The 18,097-nt window shown below is 39.4% G+C and overlaps 1 protein-coding gene across 4 annotated transcripts in view; it reads right to left on the reverse strand.

The window, feature by feature from the left end:
• LOC309865113 (uncharacterized protein) overlaps positions 1-18,097 on the reverse strand; it is a 112,588-nt gene that overhangs the window by 85,298 nt on the left and 9,193 nt on the right. For all 4 annotated transcript variants that reach the window (XR_014311960.1, XR_014311961.1, XR_014311962.1 and 1 more), the window contains one exon: positions 17,844-17,932. Coding sequence is in view for 1 of the 4 variants with exons in the window: in XM_082731333.1 (XP_082587459.1) it covers positions 17,844-17,932 (89 nt within the window). In the remaining 3 variants the exon portion in view is untranslated. The remainder of the gene's footprint in view (positions 1-17,843; positions 17,933-18,097) is intronic.

Genomic DNA, 18,097 nt, shown 5'->3' on the forward strand with positions numbered 1-18,097 from the left:
TGTGAAAATGTCCATGCTACCTAAAGCTATATCTACACATTGAATGCAATCCCTATCAAAATACCATCAATTTTTTTCAAAGAAATGGAACAAATAATCCTAGAATTTCTGTGGAACCAGGAAAGACCGTGACTAGCCAGAGGAATGTTGAAATAGAAAACCAATGTTGGCAGCATCACAATTCCAGACTTCAAGCTCTATTTCAAAGCTGTAATCATCCAGACAATACAGTCAACACACACAAAACAGATAATCACGTCAAAAAATGGGCAGAAGACATGAACAGACACTTCTCCGAAAAAGACACACAAATGGCTAACAGGCACATGAAAAAATGTTCATCATCATTAGCCATCAGGGAGATTCAAATCAAAACCACACTGAGATACCACCTTACCCACTTAGAATGGCAAAATTAACAAGACAGTAAACAAGTGTTGGAGGGGATGTAGTGAAATGGAAACCCTCTTAACACTGTTGGTGGGAACGCAAGTTGGTGCAGCCACTTTGGAAAACAGTGTGGACATTCCTTAAGAAATTAAAAATAGAGCTAACCTATGACCCTGCAATTGCATTACTGGGTATTTACCCCAAAGATACATATGTACTGAAAAGAAGGGCCATCTATACCCCAATTATCATAGCAGCCATGGCCACAGTTGTCAAAGTGTGAATCAAGATGCCCTTCAACGGACAAATGAATAAAGAAGATATGGTCCATATATACAATGGAATATTATGCCTCCATCAGAAAGGATGAATACTGAACTTTTGTATCAACATGGACAGGGCCAGAGGAGATTATGCTGAGTGAAGTAAGTCAAGCAGAGAGAGTCTATTATCATATAGTTTCACATACTTGTGGAGCATAAGGAATAACACAGAGGACATTGGGAGTTGGAGAGGAGAAGTGAGTTGGGGTAAGTCGGAGGAGGAGATGAACTATGAGAGACTGTGAACTCTGAGAAACAAACAGGGTTTTGGAGGGGAGGGGGGTTGGGGGGATGGGTGAGCCTGGTGGTGGGTATTATGGAGGGCACATACTGCATGGAGCACTGGGTGTGGTGCATAAACAATCAATTTTGGAAAACTGAAAAGAAATAAAATAAAATGGGGGGAAAAAAGACACTATGGTACTGGCACAAAAACAGACTCATATATCAGTGGAACAGAATAGAGAGCCCAGAAATGGACCCTCAACTCAATGGTCAACTAATCTTCATCAAAACAGCAAAGAATGTCTTGTGTGAAAAAATACAGTCTCTCCAGAAATGGTGTTGGGGAAATTGGACAGCCACATGCAGAAGAATGAAACTGGACCATTTCTTTACACTACACACAAAAATAGACTCAGAATGGATGAAAGACTTCAATGTGAGACAGGAATCCATCAAACTCCTTGAGGAGAACACAGGCAGCAACCTCTTCAACCTCAGCCACAGCAACTTCTTCCTAGAAACATAGCCAAAGGCAAGGGCAGCAAGGGCAAAAATGAACTATTGGAACTTCAACAAGATCAAAAGCTTTTGCACAGCAAAGGAAAAAGTCAATAAAACCAAAAGACAACTGACAGAATGGGAGAAGATATTTGCAAATGACATATCAGATAAAGGCCAATATCCAAAATCTAGAAAGAACTTATCAAACTCAACACTGAAAAGAACAAATAATCCAATCAAGAAATGGGCAGAAGACATGAACAGACATTTCTGCAAAGAGGACATCCAAATGGATAACAGACACATGAAAAAGTCCTCAACATCAGTTGGCATCAGGGAAATACAAATCACAATCACAGTGAGATACCACCTCACACCAGTCAGAATGGCTTAAATTAACCAGTCAGGAAATGACAGATGTTGGAGAGGATGCAGAAAAAGGGGAACCCTCTGACACTATTGGTGGGAATGCAAGCTGGTGCAGCCACTCTGGAAAACAGCATGGAGGTTCCTCAAAAAGTTGAAAATAGATCTACCCTATGACCCAGCAATTGCACTACTGGGTATTTACCCTAAAGATATAAATGCAGTGATCCGAAGGGGCATGTGCATCCGAATGTTTATAGGAGCAATGTCCACAATAGCCAAACAATGGAAAGAACGTAGATGACCACCAAGAGATGAATGGGTAAAGAAGATGTGATATATATACACAATGCAATACTATGCAGCCATCAAAACCCCCAAATCCTGCCATTTGGAAGGCCGTGGATGGAACTAGAGGGTATTATGCTAAGTAAAATAAGTTAATCAGAGAAAGACAATTATCATATTGTCTCTGATATAAGTAATTTGAGAGACAGGGTAGGGGGCCATGGGGGATAGGGAGGGAAAAATGAAACAAGATGGGATCAGAAGGGAAACAAAACACAAGAGACTCTTAGTCTCAAAACAAACTGAGAGTTGCTGGGGTGTGGGGGGTGAGGGATAGGGTGGCTGGGTGATGGACACTGGTATGTGCTATGGTGAGTGCTGTGCTTTGTGTAAGAATGAAGGTTCACAGACCTGAACCCCTAAGAGAAATAATGCATAGTATGTCAATAAAAAAAGTTTTAAAAATCAGTTTATCTCATAAATGACACAATTTCTAGTTTTAGTAAATTTATGATGTCAGCCTTTTTTTTTTTAAGAATTAACACATGCATGGTTTTATTTCCATTATTATCAAAGGTAAAGGAAATATTATAAATAAGTACCTGTAGGACTATTCCTACATGGCTTGTGTGCCAAAACATTTTCTAGGAATGAAAATGGAAAAATACAAAATAGTTCACATCTTCCATAATATTCCACAATAATAATTAAAGTGAAAATGTTTCCACCAAGTCTAATAAAGAAAGAATATTTATTTCACTATAATTTAAAATAGGATTAAGGAAAAATTCATTGGTGTCTGATTTCATTCTTACCGAATATCAAGAAACATAGTACCCATGTTTTGACATAACAGTTTTTTTAAAGCCATATTTTAATGGCTTATCATAGCATTAAATAATCAGTATTTGGGAAAATATTTTAACCAACCTCTTTTCCCCTCCTCACAAGCTAAATTGTTTGTTACTTCTGTGAGTAATACCATTGTACTTGTTAGATAATTTACAGTAAACACATATCCTCTTAATCACATCACTGAAACTTAAATAGATTTGTAAAACCATTAAAAAATCAATACTTAGCTTTTAGGTGATGAATTAATTAATGGAGTGTGAATGCTTGAAGTCTGCATTACCCAGCATGCACCATGGCTTTTCATACCATCACTGTCAGTGGGAGCAGTATACAAAGAAACATGATGTAACTAGTTGGGGAAGTGCTGATAAAAATATATCAATCCCTGCTTCCCAATATTCCAGTAAAAACTGCTTTTTTGGTAAGAAATGCAATTCAGTCTTTTTCTGTTACATGTGGTGGTGGAAGAAAGAAGTGTTACTGATAAGTGAAATCCAGAGGAAAAAAATAATCAGGAATTTTCTAACACATTTTAATTAATCAGACAAGAAGGGGGTCCTTGGCTGGCTCAGTTGGTAGAGCATGGGACTCTTGATCTCAGGGTCATGAGTTCAAGCCCTATTCTGGGCATAGAGCCTACTTAAAAAAAAAAAAAAAGTAATAAGACATGGTACACATGCTATAAAACTGCAAAGGACTGTAATGGTTAGGGAGTGAGATTTTATTGTTTCCGTCATAGAATTTCTTTTTTTTTTAGTTTTTTTCTGAAAAATAGATCATATTTTCCTATTTTCATTTGGGTTTGTTTTATAAATAAATAAGCTCTTCCACAGCCTCTTTCCACTTCTTTTAAAATTTATTCCTTAAATACACCCACTCAGATTTCTACAGGAAAATATAATTACATACTGGTCACTGCCTATAAGAACTTACCCGCTCATTGGATAATAATAGTATAAAGTAGACCGCTGTTAACAACAAAGGGGTAACTGATACTGAGTAAGTTCTATATTTTAAGCTGGAAAACACAAATAATTTTGGTGATGTTCTTTAAGATTTACAAATAAAATTTATATATATACAACTCATTATTTACAAATATAAAGTTAAATGTGAAGGGCTATGATTTCATTGAGACCTGGACTCTCACTGAGAGTACCCCTAAAGCTGAGGGAGTTTTATAGAAACAGGTCAGTTTAAAGGAACTGGAGAACTGTTGTGACAACCAAGACTTAAGAAAACAATCACTTAGAATGGGTAACTATGCAGAGAAAGAGACTCTGCGCTCTTTTTTTTGGATTCAGGATATAGGGCAAAAGACTTAGGATCTAAAGGCTTGGATAGAGGGCCTCTATGAGGAGGCAGAATAACCTGTAGAGATTTTGGCAATCTTGCAATAATACAGTCCAAAATTATAGTCTTGAGGGTCCAAGACCCTAATTAAGACCCTAAAAATCAGTAACAAAAGTTAACCAAATAGTAGTTGACTTCTAGTAATTTAAGCTATATACTTCTAAATAATAGTTAGTCAAATAAAAAATCAAAATGAAATTAAAAATATTTTAACTATGTGATGATAGAAATAAGACATTATTAGGATGCTGCTAAAGCTGACTTAAAAAGAAGACTGAAGTCTTGTGTTTACATATACTAGGAAATTTGTAAAGCTCAAAATTGATGACCTTTCTAGTTGTTTCAAGAAATTAGTAAAAGAGCAATAAATTCTTAAAGAATATAAAAATATATAATAGCTGAAGTAAATGATACAGAAAATCACCTAAGTCAAAATATGATTCTTTTAAAAGTAATACAACTGAGAGACCTAAAGAAAGACTAACCAAAAAGAAAAAGTTCAAGAAAGTGTGTATGTACATATGAGAGGAAAAAAAATTATCACTATCAGGAATAAAAACAAAGGCATCATTAAAGATCCCACAGATACTTAAAATATAAATAATAAAAATCAAGAATATTATAGACACCTTATATGTATAAGAGAAACATTTAGTGAAAGAAACATATTACTAGAAAAAGCTTGTCAGCTCTATGACAAGAAGAAAGAGAAAGTACAGATAGTCCTGTATGTCTTAATGGAATAGAATCTATAATTAAAATCCTCCTGTTTCTTCCTGACATATACACATACCCATACATACACAAACATAAAATCTCCAGTGTCAGATGCTGTTACCAGTAAAATTTTCCAAACGTTTTACCTATGAAATAACCTTATGCATAATTTTTAAGAGAATTAAAAAAATAACTCTTATCAAAAATACCAACTGCAGCTTGGTTTATGATCCCAGCACAGTCTTGCATTATTTTTAGCTTAAAGTTTATTTTGACTGAGGTAAGTTTAGCTACCTCTTCTTTCTTCCTTCTTTCCTTCCTTCCTTAATTCCCTCATTCCCTCTTCCCGCCCTCCCCCCTTTCTTTTTTTCCTTTCTTCTTTTTCCTTTTCTTTCCCTTTCTTTTCTTCCTTTCCATCTCCTTTTTTGTTCTTTCTTTCTTCCCTCCCTTTTCTTTTTTTCCTCCCTTCATTTCTCTTTTCCTCTCCCTTCGTCTTGCTTTCATTTTCAAATAGATACTCATTTATTCCAGCATAATTTGTTGGAATAACTGTCCTTTCTCCACTGAATTATCTTTTTATTTTTTCAAAAATTAATTTTCTCTAGTGTTTTTCTACTGTAATTTTTAAAAAGTCAAATTTCCCTATATGTATGGGTCTATTTCTGGGCTCTACTCTCTTCTATGATTGACTTCTCCTATGTGGACCTAAGAAAGTAGATTTAAGATCAAATCTTGTAATCAGGTGGGGTTCATCATCCTTTTTTTTTTTCCTTTCTTTAAAGGTGTTTCATTTATTTTAGGTCCTTTGCATTTCCATAGAATTTTAGATTTGCCTGGCCAATTTCCATAATGTTTCTGGAATTTTGACTTGGATTGTATTAAATCTACAAATCAGTATGGAGAGAACTGATCTCTTGGTGGTATTGAGCCTTCCACACCATCAAGACAATATATCTCACAACTTAAGTCTCATATTTTCAGAAACAGTTTTTAGTTTTCAGTTAACAAGTCTATCATATCTTTTGTCAGATTCACTCCTAGATATTTTATCTGGGTGTATTTATTCAAGTTTAAAAAAAAATCTCTACTTATAATTTAATTCTAGTATATACACACATAACTGATTTCTGTTCTTTGCTCTTTTTCTCTGAGGTTCTGTGTAGTTTCAAAGAGGAGGGTAAATCTGGTTGTTGCTACTCCATCCTGAGTAGCAGTGGAAGTCTCTTCTACTGGTTTTATAGCTGTATATTCTATTCCTACTGTTTTAATGATTAGTCTAGAAACTTTCAGATGCTAAAAGTAATAAGTATTTACTATTTACTAAGAGACTTTAACTCCAACTTCTTATTTATATGGTATAAGTATCCAACTCAATCTTGTTTTTTCTTCAATTAATTAATTGATTGATTGATTTGCAAGAGAGAGCACACACACATGAGTGAGGAGGAGGGAGGACATAGGGAGACTGAGAGAGAATCTCAAGCAGACTCCCCACTGAGCGTGGAGTACAATGCAGGGTTCACGCTCAGGAGCCTGAGATCATGACCTGAGCTGAAATCAAGAATTGGACACTAAACTGACTGAGTCACCTAGGTGCCCCTCAATAGGTTTCTATTACCCCTACAAAGTAGCTGTTGGTCTCGCTTTACATAATGTTTATTTATATATATCCAAATGTTGAACATTTTTTACCTTCATTTCTCCTAGCATAATTTTTCTTCTTCTTTTTTTTTAATTTTATAGTATTTTTTTAAAAGATTTTATTTACTTGAGAGAGCGAGCAGAGACAGAAGAGCATGAGTTGGGGTGGGGGGAGAGGGAAAAGCAGGTGACACAGGGCTCCATCCCAGGACCCCAATATCATGACCTCAGCCAAAGGCAGATGCTTAACTGACTGAGCCACCCTGGTCCCCTGTTTTTTTCTTTTTCTTAAAGTGATCTTCAGAAAGAACATTTGTGAAGATATTTTTTTGGCATAAATTATCTAAATTTCCATAATCTTGAAAAGATAATTTAGCTGACTATATAATTCCAGTTGTAATTTCTCCCTGAGACCCTTAAGATATTATTTCATTGCCTTCTGGCTTTTGTTGCTAATATTTTAGTCATTTCTGACTTTTCTCTCTGGTGCTCAATTTCTTTCCCACTGTGTTATGTTCAAACACCAATTTTATTAAAACTACTGTCTTTGGGTTTTCTGAATCTAGGAATTCCAGATTTCACTTTCTAAAAACAGGTAATGCTGAGGAAGTTATTTTATAGAAGCCCAAGTTCTTTGTGGAGTTTGAGGGTGGGCTGAGGTGGAAAGATGAGAGGGAAAGACTTTCCTTGCTCGACATCCACTCTGACTGGGTACCGTGGTTTTTTTTCTCCTAATTATGTCTCTGTCTGACATTACAATTGAGGATATGGCAGCTCTCAAGGTAAAAGCACAGTTTCCTGAGTGTGTTTGTCTCACCTCCCCATTTTTTCTGGCCCAGAAGATCTCCTTTGCTTTCCTGCCAGTCAAGCAGAGCATTTAAAGAAATTTTATACAGTTTTTATTATTTTTTTATTTTATATAGTTTGGGATTAATTTAAGTATGTTGTTGTAATTGTTGTTGTTGTTGTCAGGACAAGTCTCTGGAAATCTTATCTAACGTATTACCAGAAGAGGTAATATGGGAAGGCATTTTGTATTCTGTGTGGGTATGGATTTGTTTACCCTCCTGGACCATGAACTCTATCCAGTTTGAAACTGCATTTTAGTTCTTTTGATAACCAGCATATTACCTGGTAGAGAATACATATCAATAAATATTTAAGTTTTGTAAAGGAGTGTGGCAAGGGAACCACATAATGACTTTATAGAAGGAGTAAATGGTGAATGCCCACCATTTTAAAATTCAGAGGAAATGTAATGCATGCTCAGGAATGAGGAGAAGTCACTGGACATAGAAACTGGAGGGTAATTTTGAAAAAACAGTTGTTGAGGCAGCAGAGAAAGTGGTATAGAGAGGTAAGCAGAGGAGAGAGAGATAAACGGGGAAGTAATATGTGTGAGTAGTGTGACCACAATGGAAAAAATGGAGAGGGTGAGGTTAATGGGGAGGGAAGACTGAGAAAACAAGTTTTAATGGGAAATATCTTTAATCAGAGCTCAGAGTGGGATAATCTAATGAAGGGTGAAAAATTAGAAGAGGAATGAGTCATTGATGAAACAAGTTCATTGAGAAGGTAGGAAAAATATAGGACCCAGAGCAGAGTTAGAACAGTTCGTTTCCAGCCAGAATAGAGGAAAAAAAAAAAGAAGAAGAAGAAGAAGAAGAAGAAGAAGAAGTGGAAATATAATTCAGTTACCAGTAAAAGGCAAGAAAGGTTGAGATGTTACCTGATGAAAAATATTTTCTTATTTATTTATAATGTATTTCCCACCTACTACAACTAGAAACAGCTGGAATGCTGTAAAGGGAACTAGAAACTGCATCCCAAATAACTTAATTGCAACAGCTGCACGCGAATTGATAGCCATAGATAGCTAACATTGAATTCTTCATGAAAAGATAACAAAGAGAAAAGATTTGGGGAATAAGCTCCTATGATTCAAAAGGAAGTGTCATCTATACTCTCATTTATTTTCACTTAGCACTTACATTTCAACAGTGCAGAACATCAATCTTCTATTGAGTTGCAGTGATCACACCTACCAGACTACCATAGAACTGTTTGGGAAAAGCTTTGAGTCTCTTAGGCCGGTGTGAAAACATCCTCATCCCTCTAGTTGGATGAACACAAGGGTTGAGGCTGAATCTGGACTGATGGTCCCTCTATTTTCTGCTTCGGGACCCTAGAGATTCAATGTTGAGTTTGAGCCTACATGGCAACTTCAATACACGTACCACGTTTGCCGTCCAGGTGCTAAATCACATCATGCAAAATGTCAGATGAATGTCTATACGGAGCAGACCTAGAGAACATTTTATAATTAAAATCTGCTACAGACTTCACTAGCATTTCAGGTATGATAATGTCGGGAAAAAAAATTTCCCAACACTTAAAATGTTGTATAGTATCCAAGCTAAATGATGTCCAAAGTAGGTAAGTATTCTTTGAATCTTTGACAAGAAAGTGTGTATCTTACGGAAGTCTTCTTCTATTCTTAGATCTGCACAACTGATCGCTTTAAATAGAAGAGAAATCCACAGCCCTGAATATCCACTTAACTGAGTCACTGAAAGGCAGTGGCCCAATACAAATATTATAATGAAGATGGAACTGAGAAGGAACCAATAAGAAGCAAAGATCAAAAGGAAAATGCTCTTTCCAAAATGAAACACACTGTCCAAGAAATCCTCAGGAAAGCCTTGAACCCGAGAAGCACTTGGCTCTGGAATCTTGGCCCCTGGTATGAGCACGTCTGTTACTCTCTGAATAGGTCCAGGTGATACATACTTCTCAAGCGTGGAGAAAGAAAATGAGTCCCAGCCTGGAGCGCAGGGCTCTCAGAAGACGGCGTCTGATTCATCAGTGCCTCTTGTGCTCCCAGGTTCCTGTAATCTAACTTCTGGTTTCCAACCTCATCCAGAGATCACGCTGCCTTTTGTGGGCTCATGTAGGGGTTCTCTCTGCAGTGTTCCATCAGAGATCCGCTCCCCTCAACCACCGTGTCAATCACAACGCAAGCCTTGTTCCCTGTTTGCACAGAATATCACCAACTAGTACCTATGAGTCCTGTTAGCAGATGTCAGTATGGCTAATATCTCCTACGTGATCCAAGTGTTCCTGGATTGTTACTATAGTGGAAATAATGTCAAGAGCTGGAACTAACCGCTGCGAAAGAAAGCACTGGTACAAACTCATCTGGAGTCTGTTCTTGTCCTAGACTCTAAGAGGAAGAGTCTCTAACATTTAAGGATATTGATGGTGTACTCTATGCCCAACACCGTGTGTGTTGCTTTCATGCACACGGCCTCTTTTAACCCTTCCAAGAACAAGTGGAGAAGCAGGCCAAAGGGGTTCCATGTCTTTCCTGTGGAGAGTTAAACACTTTGGTCACGTCAATTCCCCAACATGATAATCCAAGTGTGGTTTCTAAGAGTAAAATTCAGAGTCTTGTCATGTCCTTCAAAGGTCTCACCTTCCAGGCTTGTGTGTGTGTGTGTATGTGTGTGTGTGTGTGCCTACCTCCACAGTTGTCCATCTCAGTCTGCAGTCGTGTGGCTTCCTTGTCAGTCTTCTGACAGAGGGTTTGCTTACACACAGGAGTCTTGCAAACCCTGGTCCTGCTGTCCGAAAACTCTGCCTTCAGGTGTCCGTGGCATCTGCCCCAGTCTCCACCCAAAAGTCTCCCCCTCAGAGAAGCCTTCCCTGCTTCCCTACATAGAAGAACACGTAACACCCAGATCACACTGCTTTAGCTTCCTTTCAGGGCTTTTTCATATGTTATTAATGTTACGTCACATCCTGTCATATCATATATTTGTTGTGTTTCCCATGAAAATATAAGTAAACTCTGTAGGTGGGAACATTTTATAATGCCAGGGCTTTGAACATCTGGCACGTAGGGAGGCACTCCAGGAACGTTGAATATGTGAATAAGTTATGATTCGTTTTCTCTTCACTGCCCAGGGCACCATTGTGATGCCACAGTCATGTTGGTTTTATTGTTGTTGCTAAGGTTTCCTGGGCGCGGACTGCATCTGGAGTATGAGTTAAATGCCTTACAAACTTGATTACAGGTAATTTTCACACGCTCACATAAAGGCATGTAAGTGAGTTTTATTATCACCCCAGTTTTACAGAGAAGGGTATGTTATGCTCAGAAAAATGAAATAATAGGTCACAAAACTAGTAAGTAGAGCATCTGGGATTTCAAGCCAGGTATGTCCGACTCTAGAAACCACACCCAGAACTACCACAGACAGACATGCCCACATTGTCTTATCAATGATTTTGCAATCTTTATAGAATCAGTGATTTTAGCTCTGTCCTTTCTTGTACAGATGAGAAAAGCTGAGGCCAAGAGTGGTTTGGAGAATACGAAATCCAGCAAGATCTAGAACTCATACGTCTTTATACTTTCCTGCACATACCGCAGCGGCCTGTGATTAACAAAGACTCTGATGGAAGAATGTTAGCTACCAGTCAAGGAGGAAACATGTTTAGGTCGTTCCTGACAACACCAATCAAAATAATATATTCGGTGACAAATTCAGAAGAAAAGCCTGTGAAAGTCACATTTGGAAGTGTGAACGATATTTGGATAATAAGAATCCTCTGGATATAAATTGGAAATTAACCCACAATGTTTGTGAGACTTTCACATACTCAATTTGACAAAGGCAGGCTCAATTCATAAGAGACGCTGGATCGAGTTTGTATCATTTTTAAGATATTTAAGGGAACATAACCTGGATAACTAAAGAACTTATTCTAGCACTTATTTCTTCATAAACAATATATACACCTGGAGATAATGCTCTCTGATGTGGGAGCAAATTTCAACATATCTTACTGACAGAGGCTGAAAACAGCTTTGATGTTTTGTTACACTGAAAGGTACAATAATCAAAAAACAGAATAGAGCTACGGAACTCAAAAAAAGAGAGTATGGAGGGATGGGTGGATAACTAGAGAGAGCAGTACTGACACATTCCTTTAATTGAAGTGTAGTCGACACACAATATTTTATGAGTTCCGGGTGTACGGCACAGTGATTTGGCAAAGTCTCTACATTATGCTGGACTCACCACAAGTATAAACCACTGGTCACCATGCAAGGCTATTACAATCGTACTGGCTATATTCCCTAGTACGCACGCACTTCTACCTCAAGATTGTTTAAAAATGTAAGAATATTTCCATTCAGCACGCTCACATTGAACATTTTGACTGATTACCTACCAGCATGCCAGAAGTTGAACTTAGTATCTATCTCTGTTCTCTCCGAGGCAATACTAAAATGATGTTTAAAAAAAAAAAAGATAAAGGAAGCCCACATTTCCAAAGAAAAAGTGAAATGGAGATGAGAAGACAACATCAGAAAAAGATGTGTTTTCAAAACTGCTGGAAGATAAGCATGTGGTGGTTCATTTACAGAACAGGGAGCCTAGCTGAGCCGGGAGAAGGGGAAGAAGGGTGTGGAAGGGAAGCCAGAAGGAGCGAGCTGATGCCGTGGCAGAGTCCACACAGGCCCTGGCATCAGAGTCACCTCTCACTGCTAAGATGGGAACCAAACGGGGCTATATTGGCAGGAGGAAAGATGAAGATTTAAAGAAAAGCAATTGGACTCCAAGATCATCTTCCCAGACTTACGGAGGCCGGTGATACTCTTCCTCTACTCCAGCCCAGGATCAGACAGTGGCCATGGGGACAGTTTGATCAGGTAGACTCTGTTTGGGGACATCAGGCCCAGGCAATGGCAGGAGTGAGAATATGAGTCGTCTTTCTGAATGAGGACTGGATCAGTACCTACAAATTGACCTCTAGCTCCTTTCTTGTGCTTATTAGACCACTCGGTCCAGTCTAATCATATCTACTTCCCAGCCCACTGCCTCACCATCTCCCTTTCAAGTGCGAGATCTCCCTTCTGGGAAGACACCAACAGACAATGGCATTCACGCATCCTCCAATAAAATGCCCTGGTCATCAGGGACACCTGGCAGAAAGATATCAACAGCACAAGCCACACTCCTACTCGGAGATCTTCCAAATGTCACTTTAGTCCCTCTTTTTTTTTTTTTTTTTTAGGATTTTATGTATTTATTTGATAGAGAGAGAGACACAGTGAGAAAGGAAACACAAGCAGGGGGGAGTGGGACAGGGAGAACCAGGCTTCCTGCCCAACAGGGAGCCTGATTCAGGGCTCGATCCCAGGATCCTGGGATCATGACCTGAGCTGAAGGCAGATGCTTAACCCACTGAGCCACCCAGCTGCCCCTAGTGCCTCATTCTTCAACAAGAACGGAACGACATTACCACAGATCCATAAGGGAAAGGCATTAACATGAAACAAGGAGACCACAATAAACTGAAAAAGAAATATTCTTGAAATCAACACAATCCAGAGAAGAAACATTTCAAAAGAACGATTATTAAGATCTCCAGAGACAAAAGAGAATATATCACATACACGGTGGGGGGGGGGGGGCAAACATGATATAAAAGAAGAGTCAGAATTGAGAACTCTCATCAATTAAAAAGACTACAGTAAAAAAAAAACAAACAACACCAACAACAACCACCCCCCCCCAACCACCAGAAAGCAAAAAACAATAGAAGGTCGGCGAGGTAAAGTGGGGGTGGAACCAAGATGGGCACTTTCCTACATGCTGCTGCCTGCTGTGCCAGGGCTGGAAACCTGGAGCCTACGTTCAGAAAGTCCCTGCAGGCCAACATTCCACAAGAGGAGACCCCCGCCTGTGGTCTGAGAGGCAGACGTGAGGTCCTAGAGCGGCCAGCAAGCGCTTGGGTCTCGGACAGTGTTGATGGTGGCCTCCGGACGTCTGTGCTGGGGGTCACCCACCCCATGCTGGGCTGGCTGCAGAGCCCCAGACTCCCCGAGCCCCTGAAACGCGGGGAGGGCTGTCACTTGCCCTCCTCCCACTAGCCCTTCCGGTGATTTATAAAGACTGAATTCCTAGATTAAATCGTTCTCTGATGATGATGTCTCGAGGAGTCTCTGCAACCCAGAGAAATTCTCTCATAGACGGGAAATAGGAAAGAGAACTTTCATTAGAGCTTGTGTGTGTGTGTGTGTGTGTGTGTGAGAGAGAGAGAGAGAGAGAGAGAGAGAGAGATTGAGATTGGAAAAAATGAGGTAATCCGAGGATCTGTCACTAAAAGAGTTAATAAGGCAAAGGTGGTTGGGGAGCCTGGGGGGGCTCAGTCAGTTAAGTGCCCAGTTCTTGATTTCAGCTCAGGTCATGATCTCAGCATCATGAGATCGAACCCCACCTCTGGCTCTGTGCTGGGCATGGAGCCGGGTTAAGATCCTCTCTCTCCCCAGCCCTCTGACCTTCCTGAAACCCCCTCCTTTTCTCTAAAAAAACAAAAAAGAGGTAAAATGTGGTTATAATTGTGCATCATACAGTATGTCAGTTGGGAGCCCAAACAGTACGATACAGAACTCAGATCATGAAGACATAATATTTAGTGGAAACGAGATGAAATGAGCTTAATGCATTGCATTTATGTAAATGAGAGCACAAACACGGGCAAAATGATGCTGCACATTTCGCAACGGTCATAGCCCTACAGCATACCCTCTGGAATGTGTGTGACTGAGGGAAGAAGATGAGGCTAGGGTCCAGGGCGGACGAAGAGGACAGGAGGATGCTGCCCTTGGACAGATGGGTCACCGTGACGGCAGGGATGGAGGAGTGAGACCCTCTCCCCTGTCCCCTCCCCACGCTGCCGTCCCTCACTGGCTCTGGCTCGCTCTCTCCCACACACACCACACAAGACGAAAATTAGGCAGCCAGTCTGGAACCACTGCCTACCAGCGCTTAAGTCCAGGAGTGATCTGTGAGCAGGGCTGTAAGCACGGAGGTGACAAGGAAGGGGAAGCGACAGAAAGACACTGAGCTATGAGCTCACTGAAGACGGGGCTGGAGTTCACCCCTGCGTTCCCAGTGCCCGCAGACGCGCAATACATTTTTCACAATGAACGGAACTGAAATCAACCTATATCCTCCCGCAGAGTTCAGGCTCCAGGGCCAAGTTCCCTAAAGCAAAATAAATCACGCGCCCATGCTCACGTCTCTCACTGGTGTTGCTGCATCGAGAGCGCGGGGGGAGCCGTGAGCTGGCTCCCCCCAGCCTGTAGTTTGCCGTAGCTCGATGGTAACAGTGTCAAGTACAGGGACGTCAAGTTAGCCTTCTCCTTCCTGACCTTCAGCTTTTACGCCAGTTCTCCGCAGAAAGGTTTAGTGGGGGGGGGCTGGGGTCGGTGCCAGAGCAATGTTTGGGCTCTTAAACTGCCACAGCCAGAAAGGGAGGCCTCCGTCCATGGCCATTCGAAAAACAGAAGTATTTTCCATGCATTTAAAGAATCGCAGCTTTAGGGTGGAAATGATCAGGGCTTTATATAATTAGGGAATCCCTCTCATCAGTTACTAAGATCAGATCACTGCACAGAAGATGGCTCTATAAAATCGGAGAAGCTGACAATTAAAACAAAGGTGAAAAAATGTGGAGTGTGTGTAGATGTATAGATAGTTACATTCATGCTTACGTACACGTGTGCATATCTGCATCTACACAAACAGACATGCGGATACATATCATTCGCGGACTGGACCCTGAGAACATTTGGTTTCATAAACAGCTTTACTGCTTAATTGGTAATTAGGTCCTGCTTGCCCGTGTGTGGCATGAACATAAATAGGGGGAGAACGGCACCAGGTGCATTCAATTAAAAAAAAAAAAAAAGCTTTAAAGAGAGGTATCGTGTTTTACCACTTGGTTGCATGTTGGAAGCATATTTCATAGGTTTATTCCAATGTCAGGGTTGCAATAAATGGAAGTCAGGCTGACTCGAAACAGACATGTCCTGTGGGTTAATCTTTCTGTCTCCTGATTTCCATCACCTACGTTGAAACCATTTAGTCTTCCATTTGGAACTTGCCAGAGCCTGTGGCCGAAGCCTGCCCTCTTCTTTATAGAACAGCCATATATATATATGGGAAATATATAATATATATATATATCCCCCACTTGGAACGGTATTCATCTGAGTCAGGCTAACCATCAAGGCACAGAGCCAATTATGTCCATTATTTCTATAAAATGGCTCAATGGACTTAGGCACAGCATGAACAAGAGAGACTTGAACAGAGGCATTAAATAAACTGTGAGCTTATGTGTACGTGTCTTGCCTCTTATTATCATTCACTGAAGGGCTCTTGGCACATGTGATGACCTCTGAATAGCAGATTTCGGCAGCATTAGAATATTATGCAATGACATTATTTTTAGACTTTTCTGAGCATATGAGATGTTTATGGAGTAGCTTAAAGCTGAAAACTTAGGTACAGAGGGAAAGAAGACAGAGTGAGCTTCAGATGCCGATTTCTCTGGGAAATAAGTCAATACTGATCCATTAGTCACTGCTAATAATTTCCTGGAAGAAGATTCCTTTAAATGCAATAGCATAGTAGTTTCGACCCTCATATCTCACAGATAGAAATATGCACACATTTTGTCCTCTTGCACCGGCTTCTCCAAAATTGATCTATAGCCACGTCCCTAATACATGTTTTAAATCTCTATTCTGCTACATTCTGTAGAATTCCTCCGAACTATAGGCCCATGTATTTATTCTTTGTGTCTGATGCAAAGGCTGTCCTAATTAGTATCATTTCAGAAACAACAGTTTTCACTTATGGATTTCTAAGTTTTTATAACTTAGCCTAGGACGAGTGTTTACATGAAACTGCTCGGACTCCCCCAACATTGTTTTCTCTCAATATTCCCATGATCATGCACCAAGAGCTATACACTTTTAACACACTATCTTTGTATCCCTGAAAACCACTAATAGAAAGTACATAAACTGTATCTTTGAGGCACACAATGAGGCGAATCTGTAGAGAAGTTAAAATTCATAGATTTCTTGTTCACTCGAGTCTTGCTCATTCCTTTAGAAAAATCTCAACTCCTGCCACATCCAGAGTCTTCCCTGATTATTTTTTGTATAAATGGGTACAAGCTCTTTTGTTTTTATTAGGATCTGTTTTGTATTCTCTAAATATTTCATGCAGAGAATTTTTTCTCCTCAATTAACTTGCAAATTGCTAACGGAAGGGTATACATGACATTTTATAACTTCCTGATACCTAATTAAGACGCTATAAATTCATGCGTTGAGACTTTCCCTTTTTGATCCAACATATGGCAAATAGCAGATAAGATATAAAAGATACAATTAAATAACTTCAAAGTACTAAATGTATCCATAGGCTAAAAATGGAATGAGTCACGGAATGTTAGAGGAGCTAACACTGTGGCTCAGTTGGGACTGGAGACTGGAAAGAAGCAGAGGTCAGTGACCACAGGTCTGGATTCTTCTGTGGGGTAAAGGAAACAAGTCTGTCAACTGCAGAGGGCGCTAGAACTGGTCTCACTGCTGGGCCAGTGTGAAGCTTCCTGCCACTGAAAGGGCAACTAAAAAAAGCCCGGATTTACTAATTTGGGGGGGAAACAACATTTATAACATTGCCTCCTCTAGAGCCACAAAGAAGCAGACAACTCTGCCACCAGGCAACCTTGAGCCAGCACCCAAATTTTCATTTTCCATGAAAATAAGAGAAAAAATATCAATAGTGGTTTTAAATAGGTATGTTTAGAATCTCTGAAGGGCTAGAGAAATGAGTAACTCCATGAAAAGAATGAGAAGGTATGAAAGCAAAATAGATATAAATAAAATAGCGAATGGTAGATTTCTAAATTAGAAATTTGTAAAGTAAAAACTATCATTACCAAAACAATACTAATTGGGATAACCTTTTTATTAAACACAAAAAATAAATACATGGGACTATAGTTTTGAGGAATACTACAGAATGTAGCACAGCAGATACAGATTTAAAACATGTAGGAGAGACCTGATTACAGATCAAGATAATTTAATATACTTATTGATGTGTTACAGAAGAGTTTTGAGGAAATGTCTGAGAGACTAAATTTAAAAACATAGGAATTTTCTAGAATGGAGGACAGACACAAGTTGCAAGTAAAAATCTTAAAGTATCAATCAAACAAGTAAACATAAGTCCACACATGTCTTTATGAAATTGCAGTATATTAAGAATGAAGACTTAATAGTTGGGAAAGAGGACACAATACCTTGAAAGAAAAGCCTTTTGTGCTGGGGCCGACTTCTTAGCAGCAACAGCAGATGCTCGAAGACAACAAAGTAATGCCTTCTTCACATTCTGGAAGGAACAAAACTTTCATTATAAATCATATACCAGCTAATGTACTATTTAATAGTGAGGCTATCATAAATGTATTTTGAGTTATATACATCTAGGATAATTTATATACTACTGGACACCCTAACTAAAACCATTACCAGGTGATGTATTTCATTTATAGAA

Source organism: Mustela nivalis (assembly GCF_964662115.1).
Source record: "Mustela nivalis genome assembly, chromosome: 5".
NCBI classification, from domain to species: domain Eukaryota; kingdom Metazoa; phylum Chordata; class Mammalia; order Carnivora; family Mustelidae; genus Mustela; species Mustela nivalis.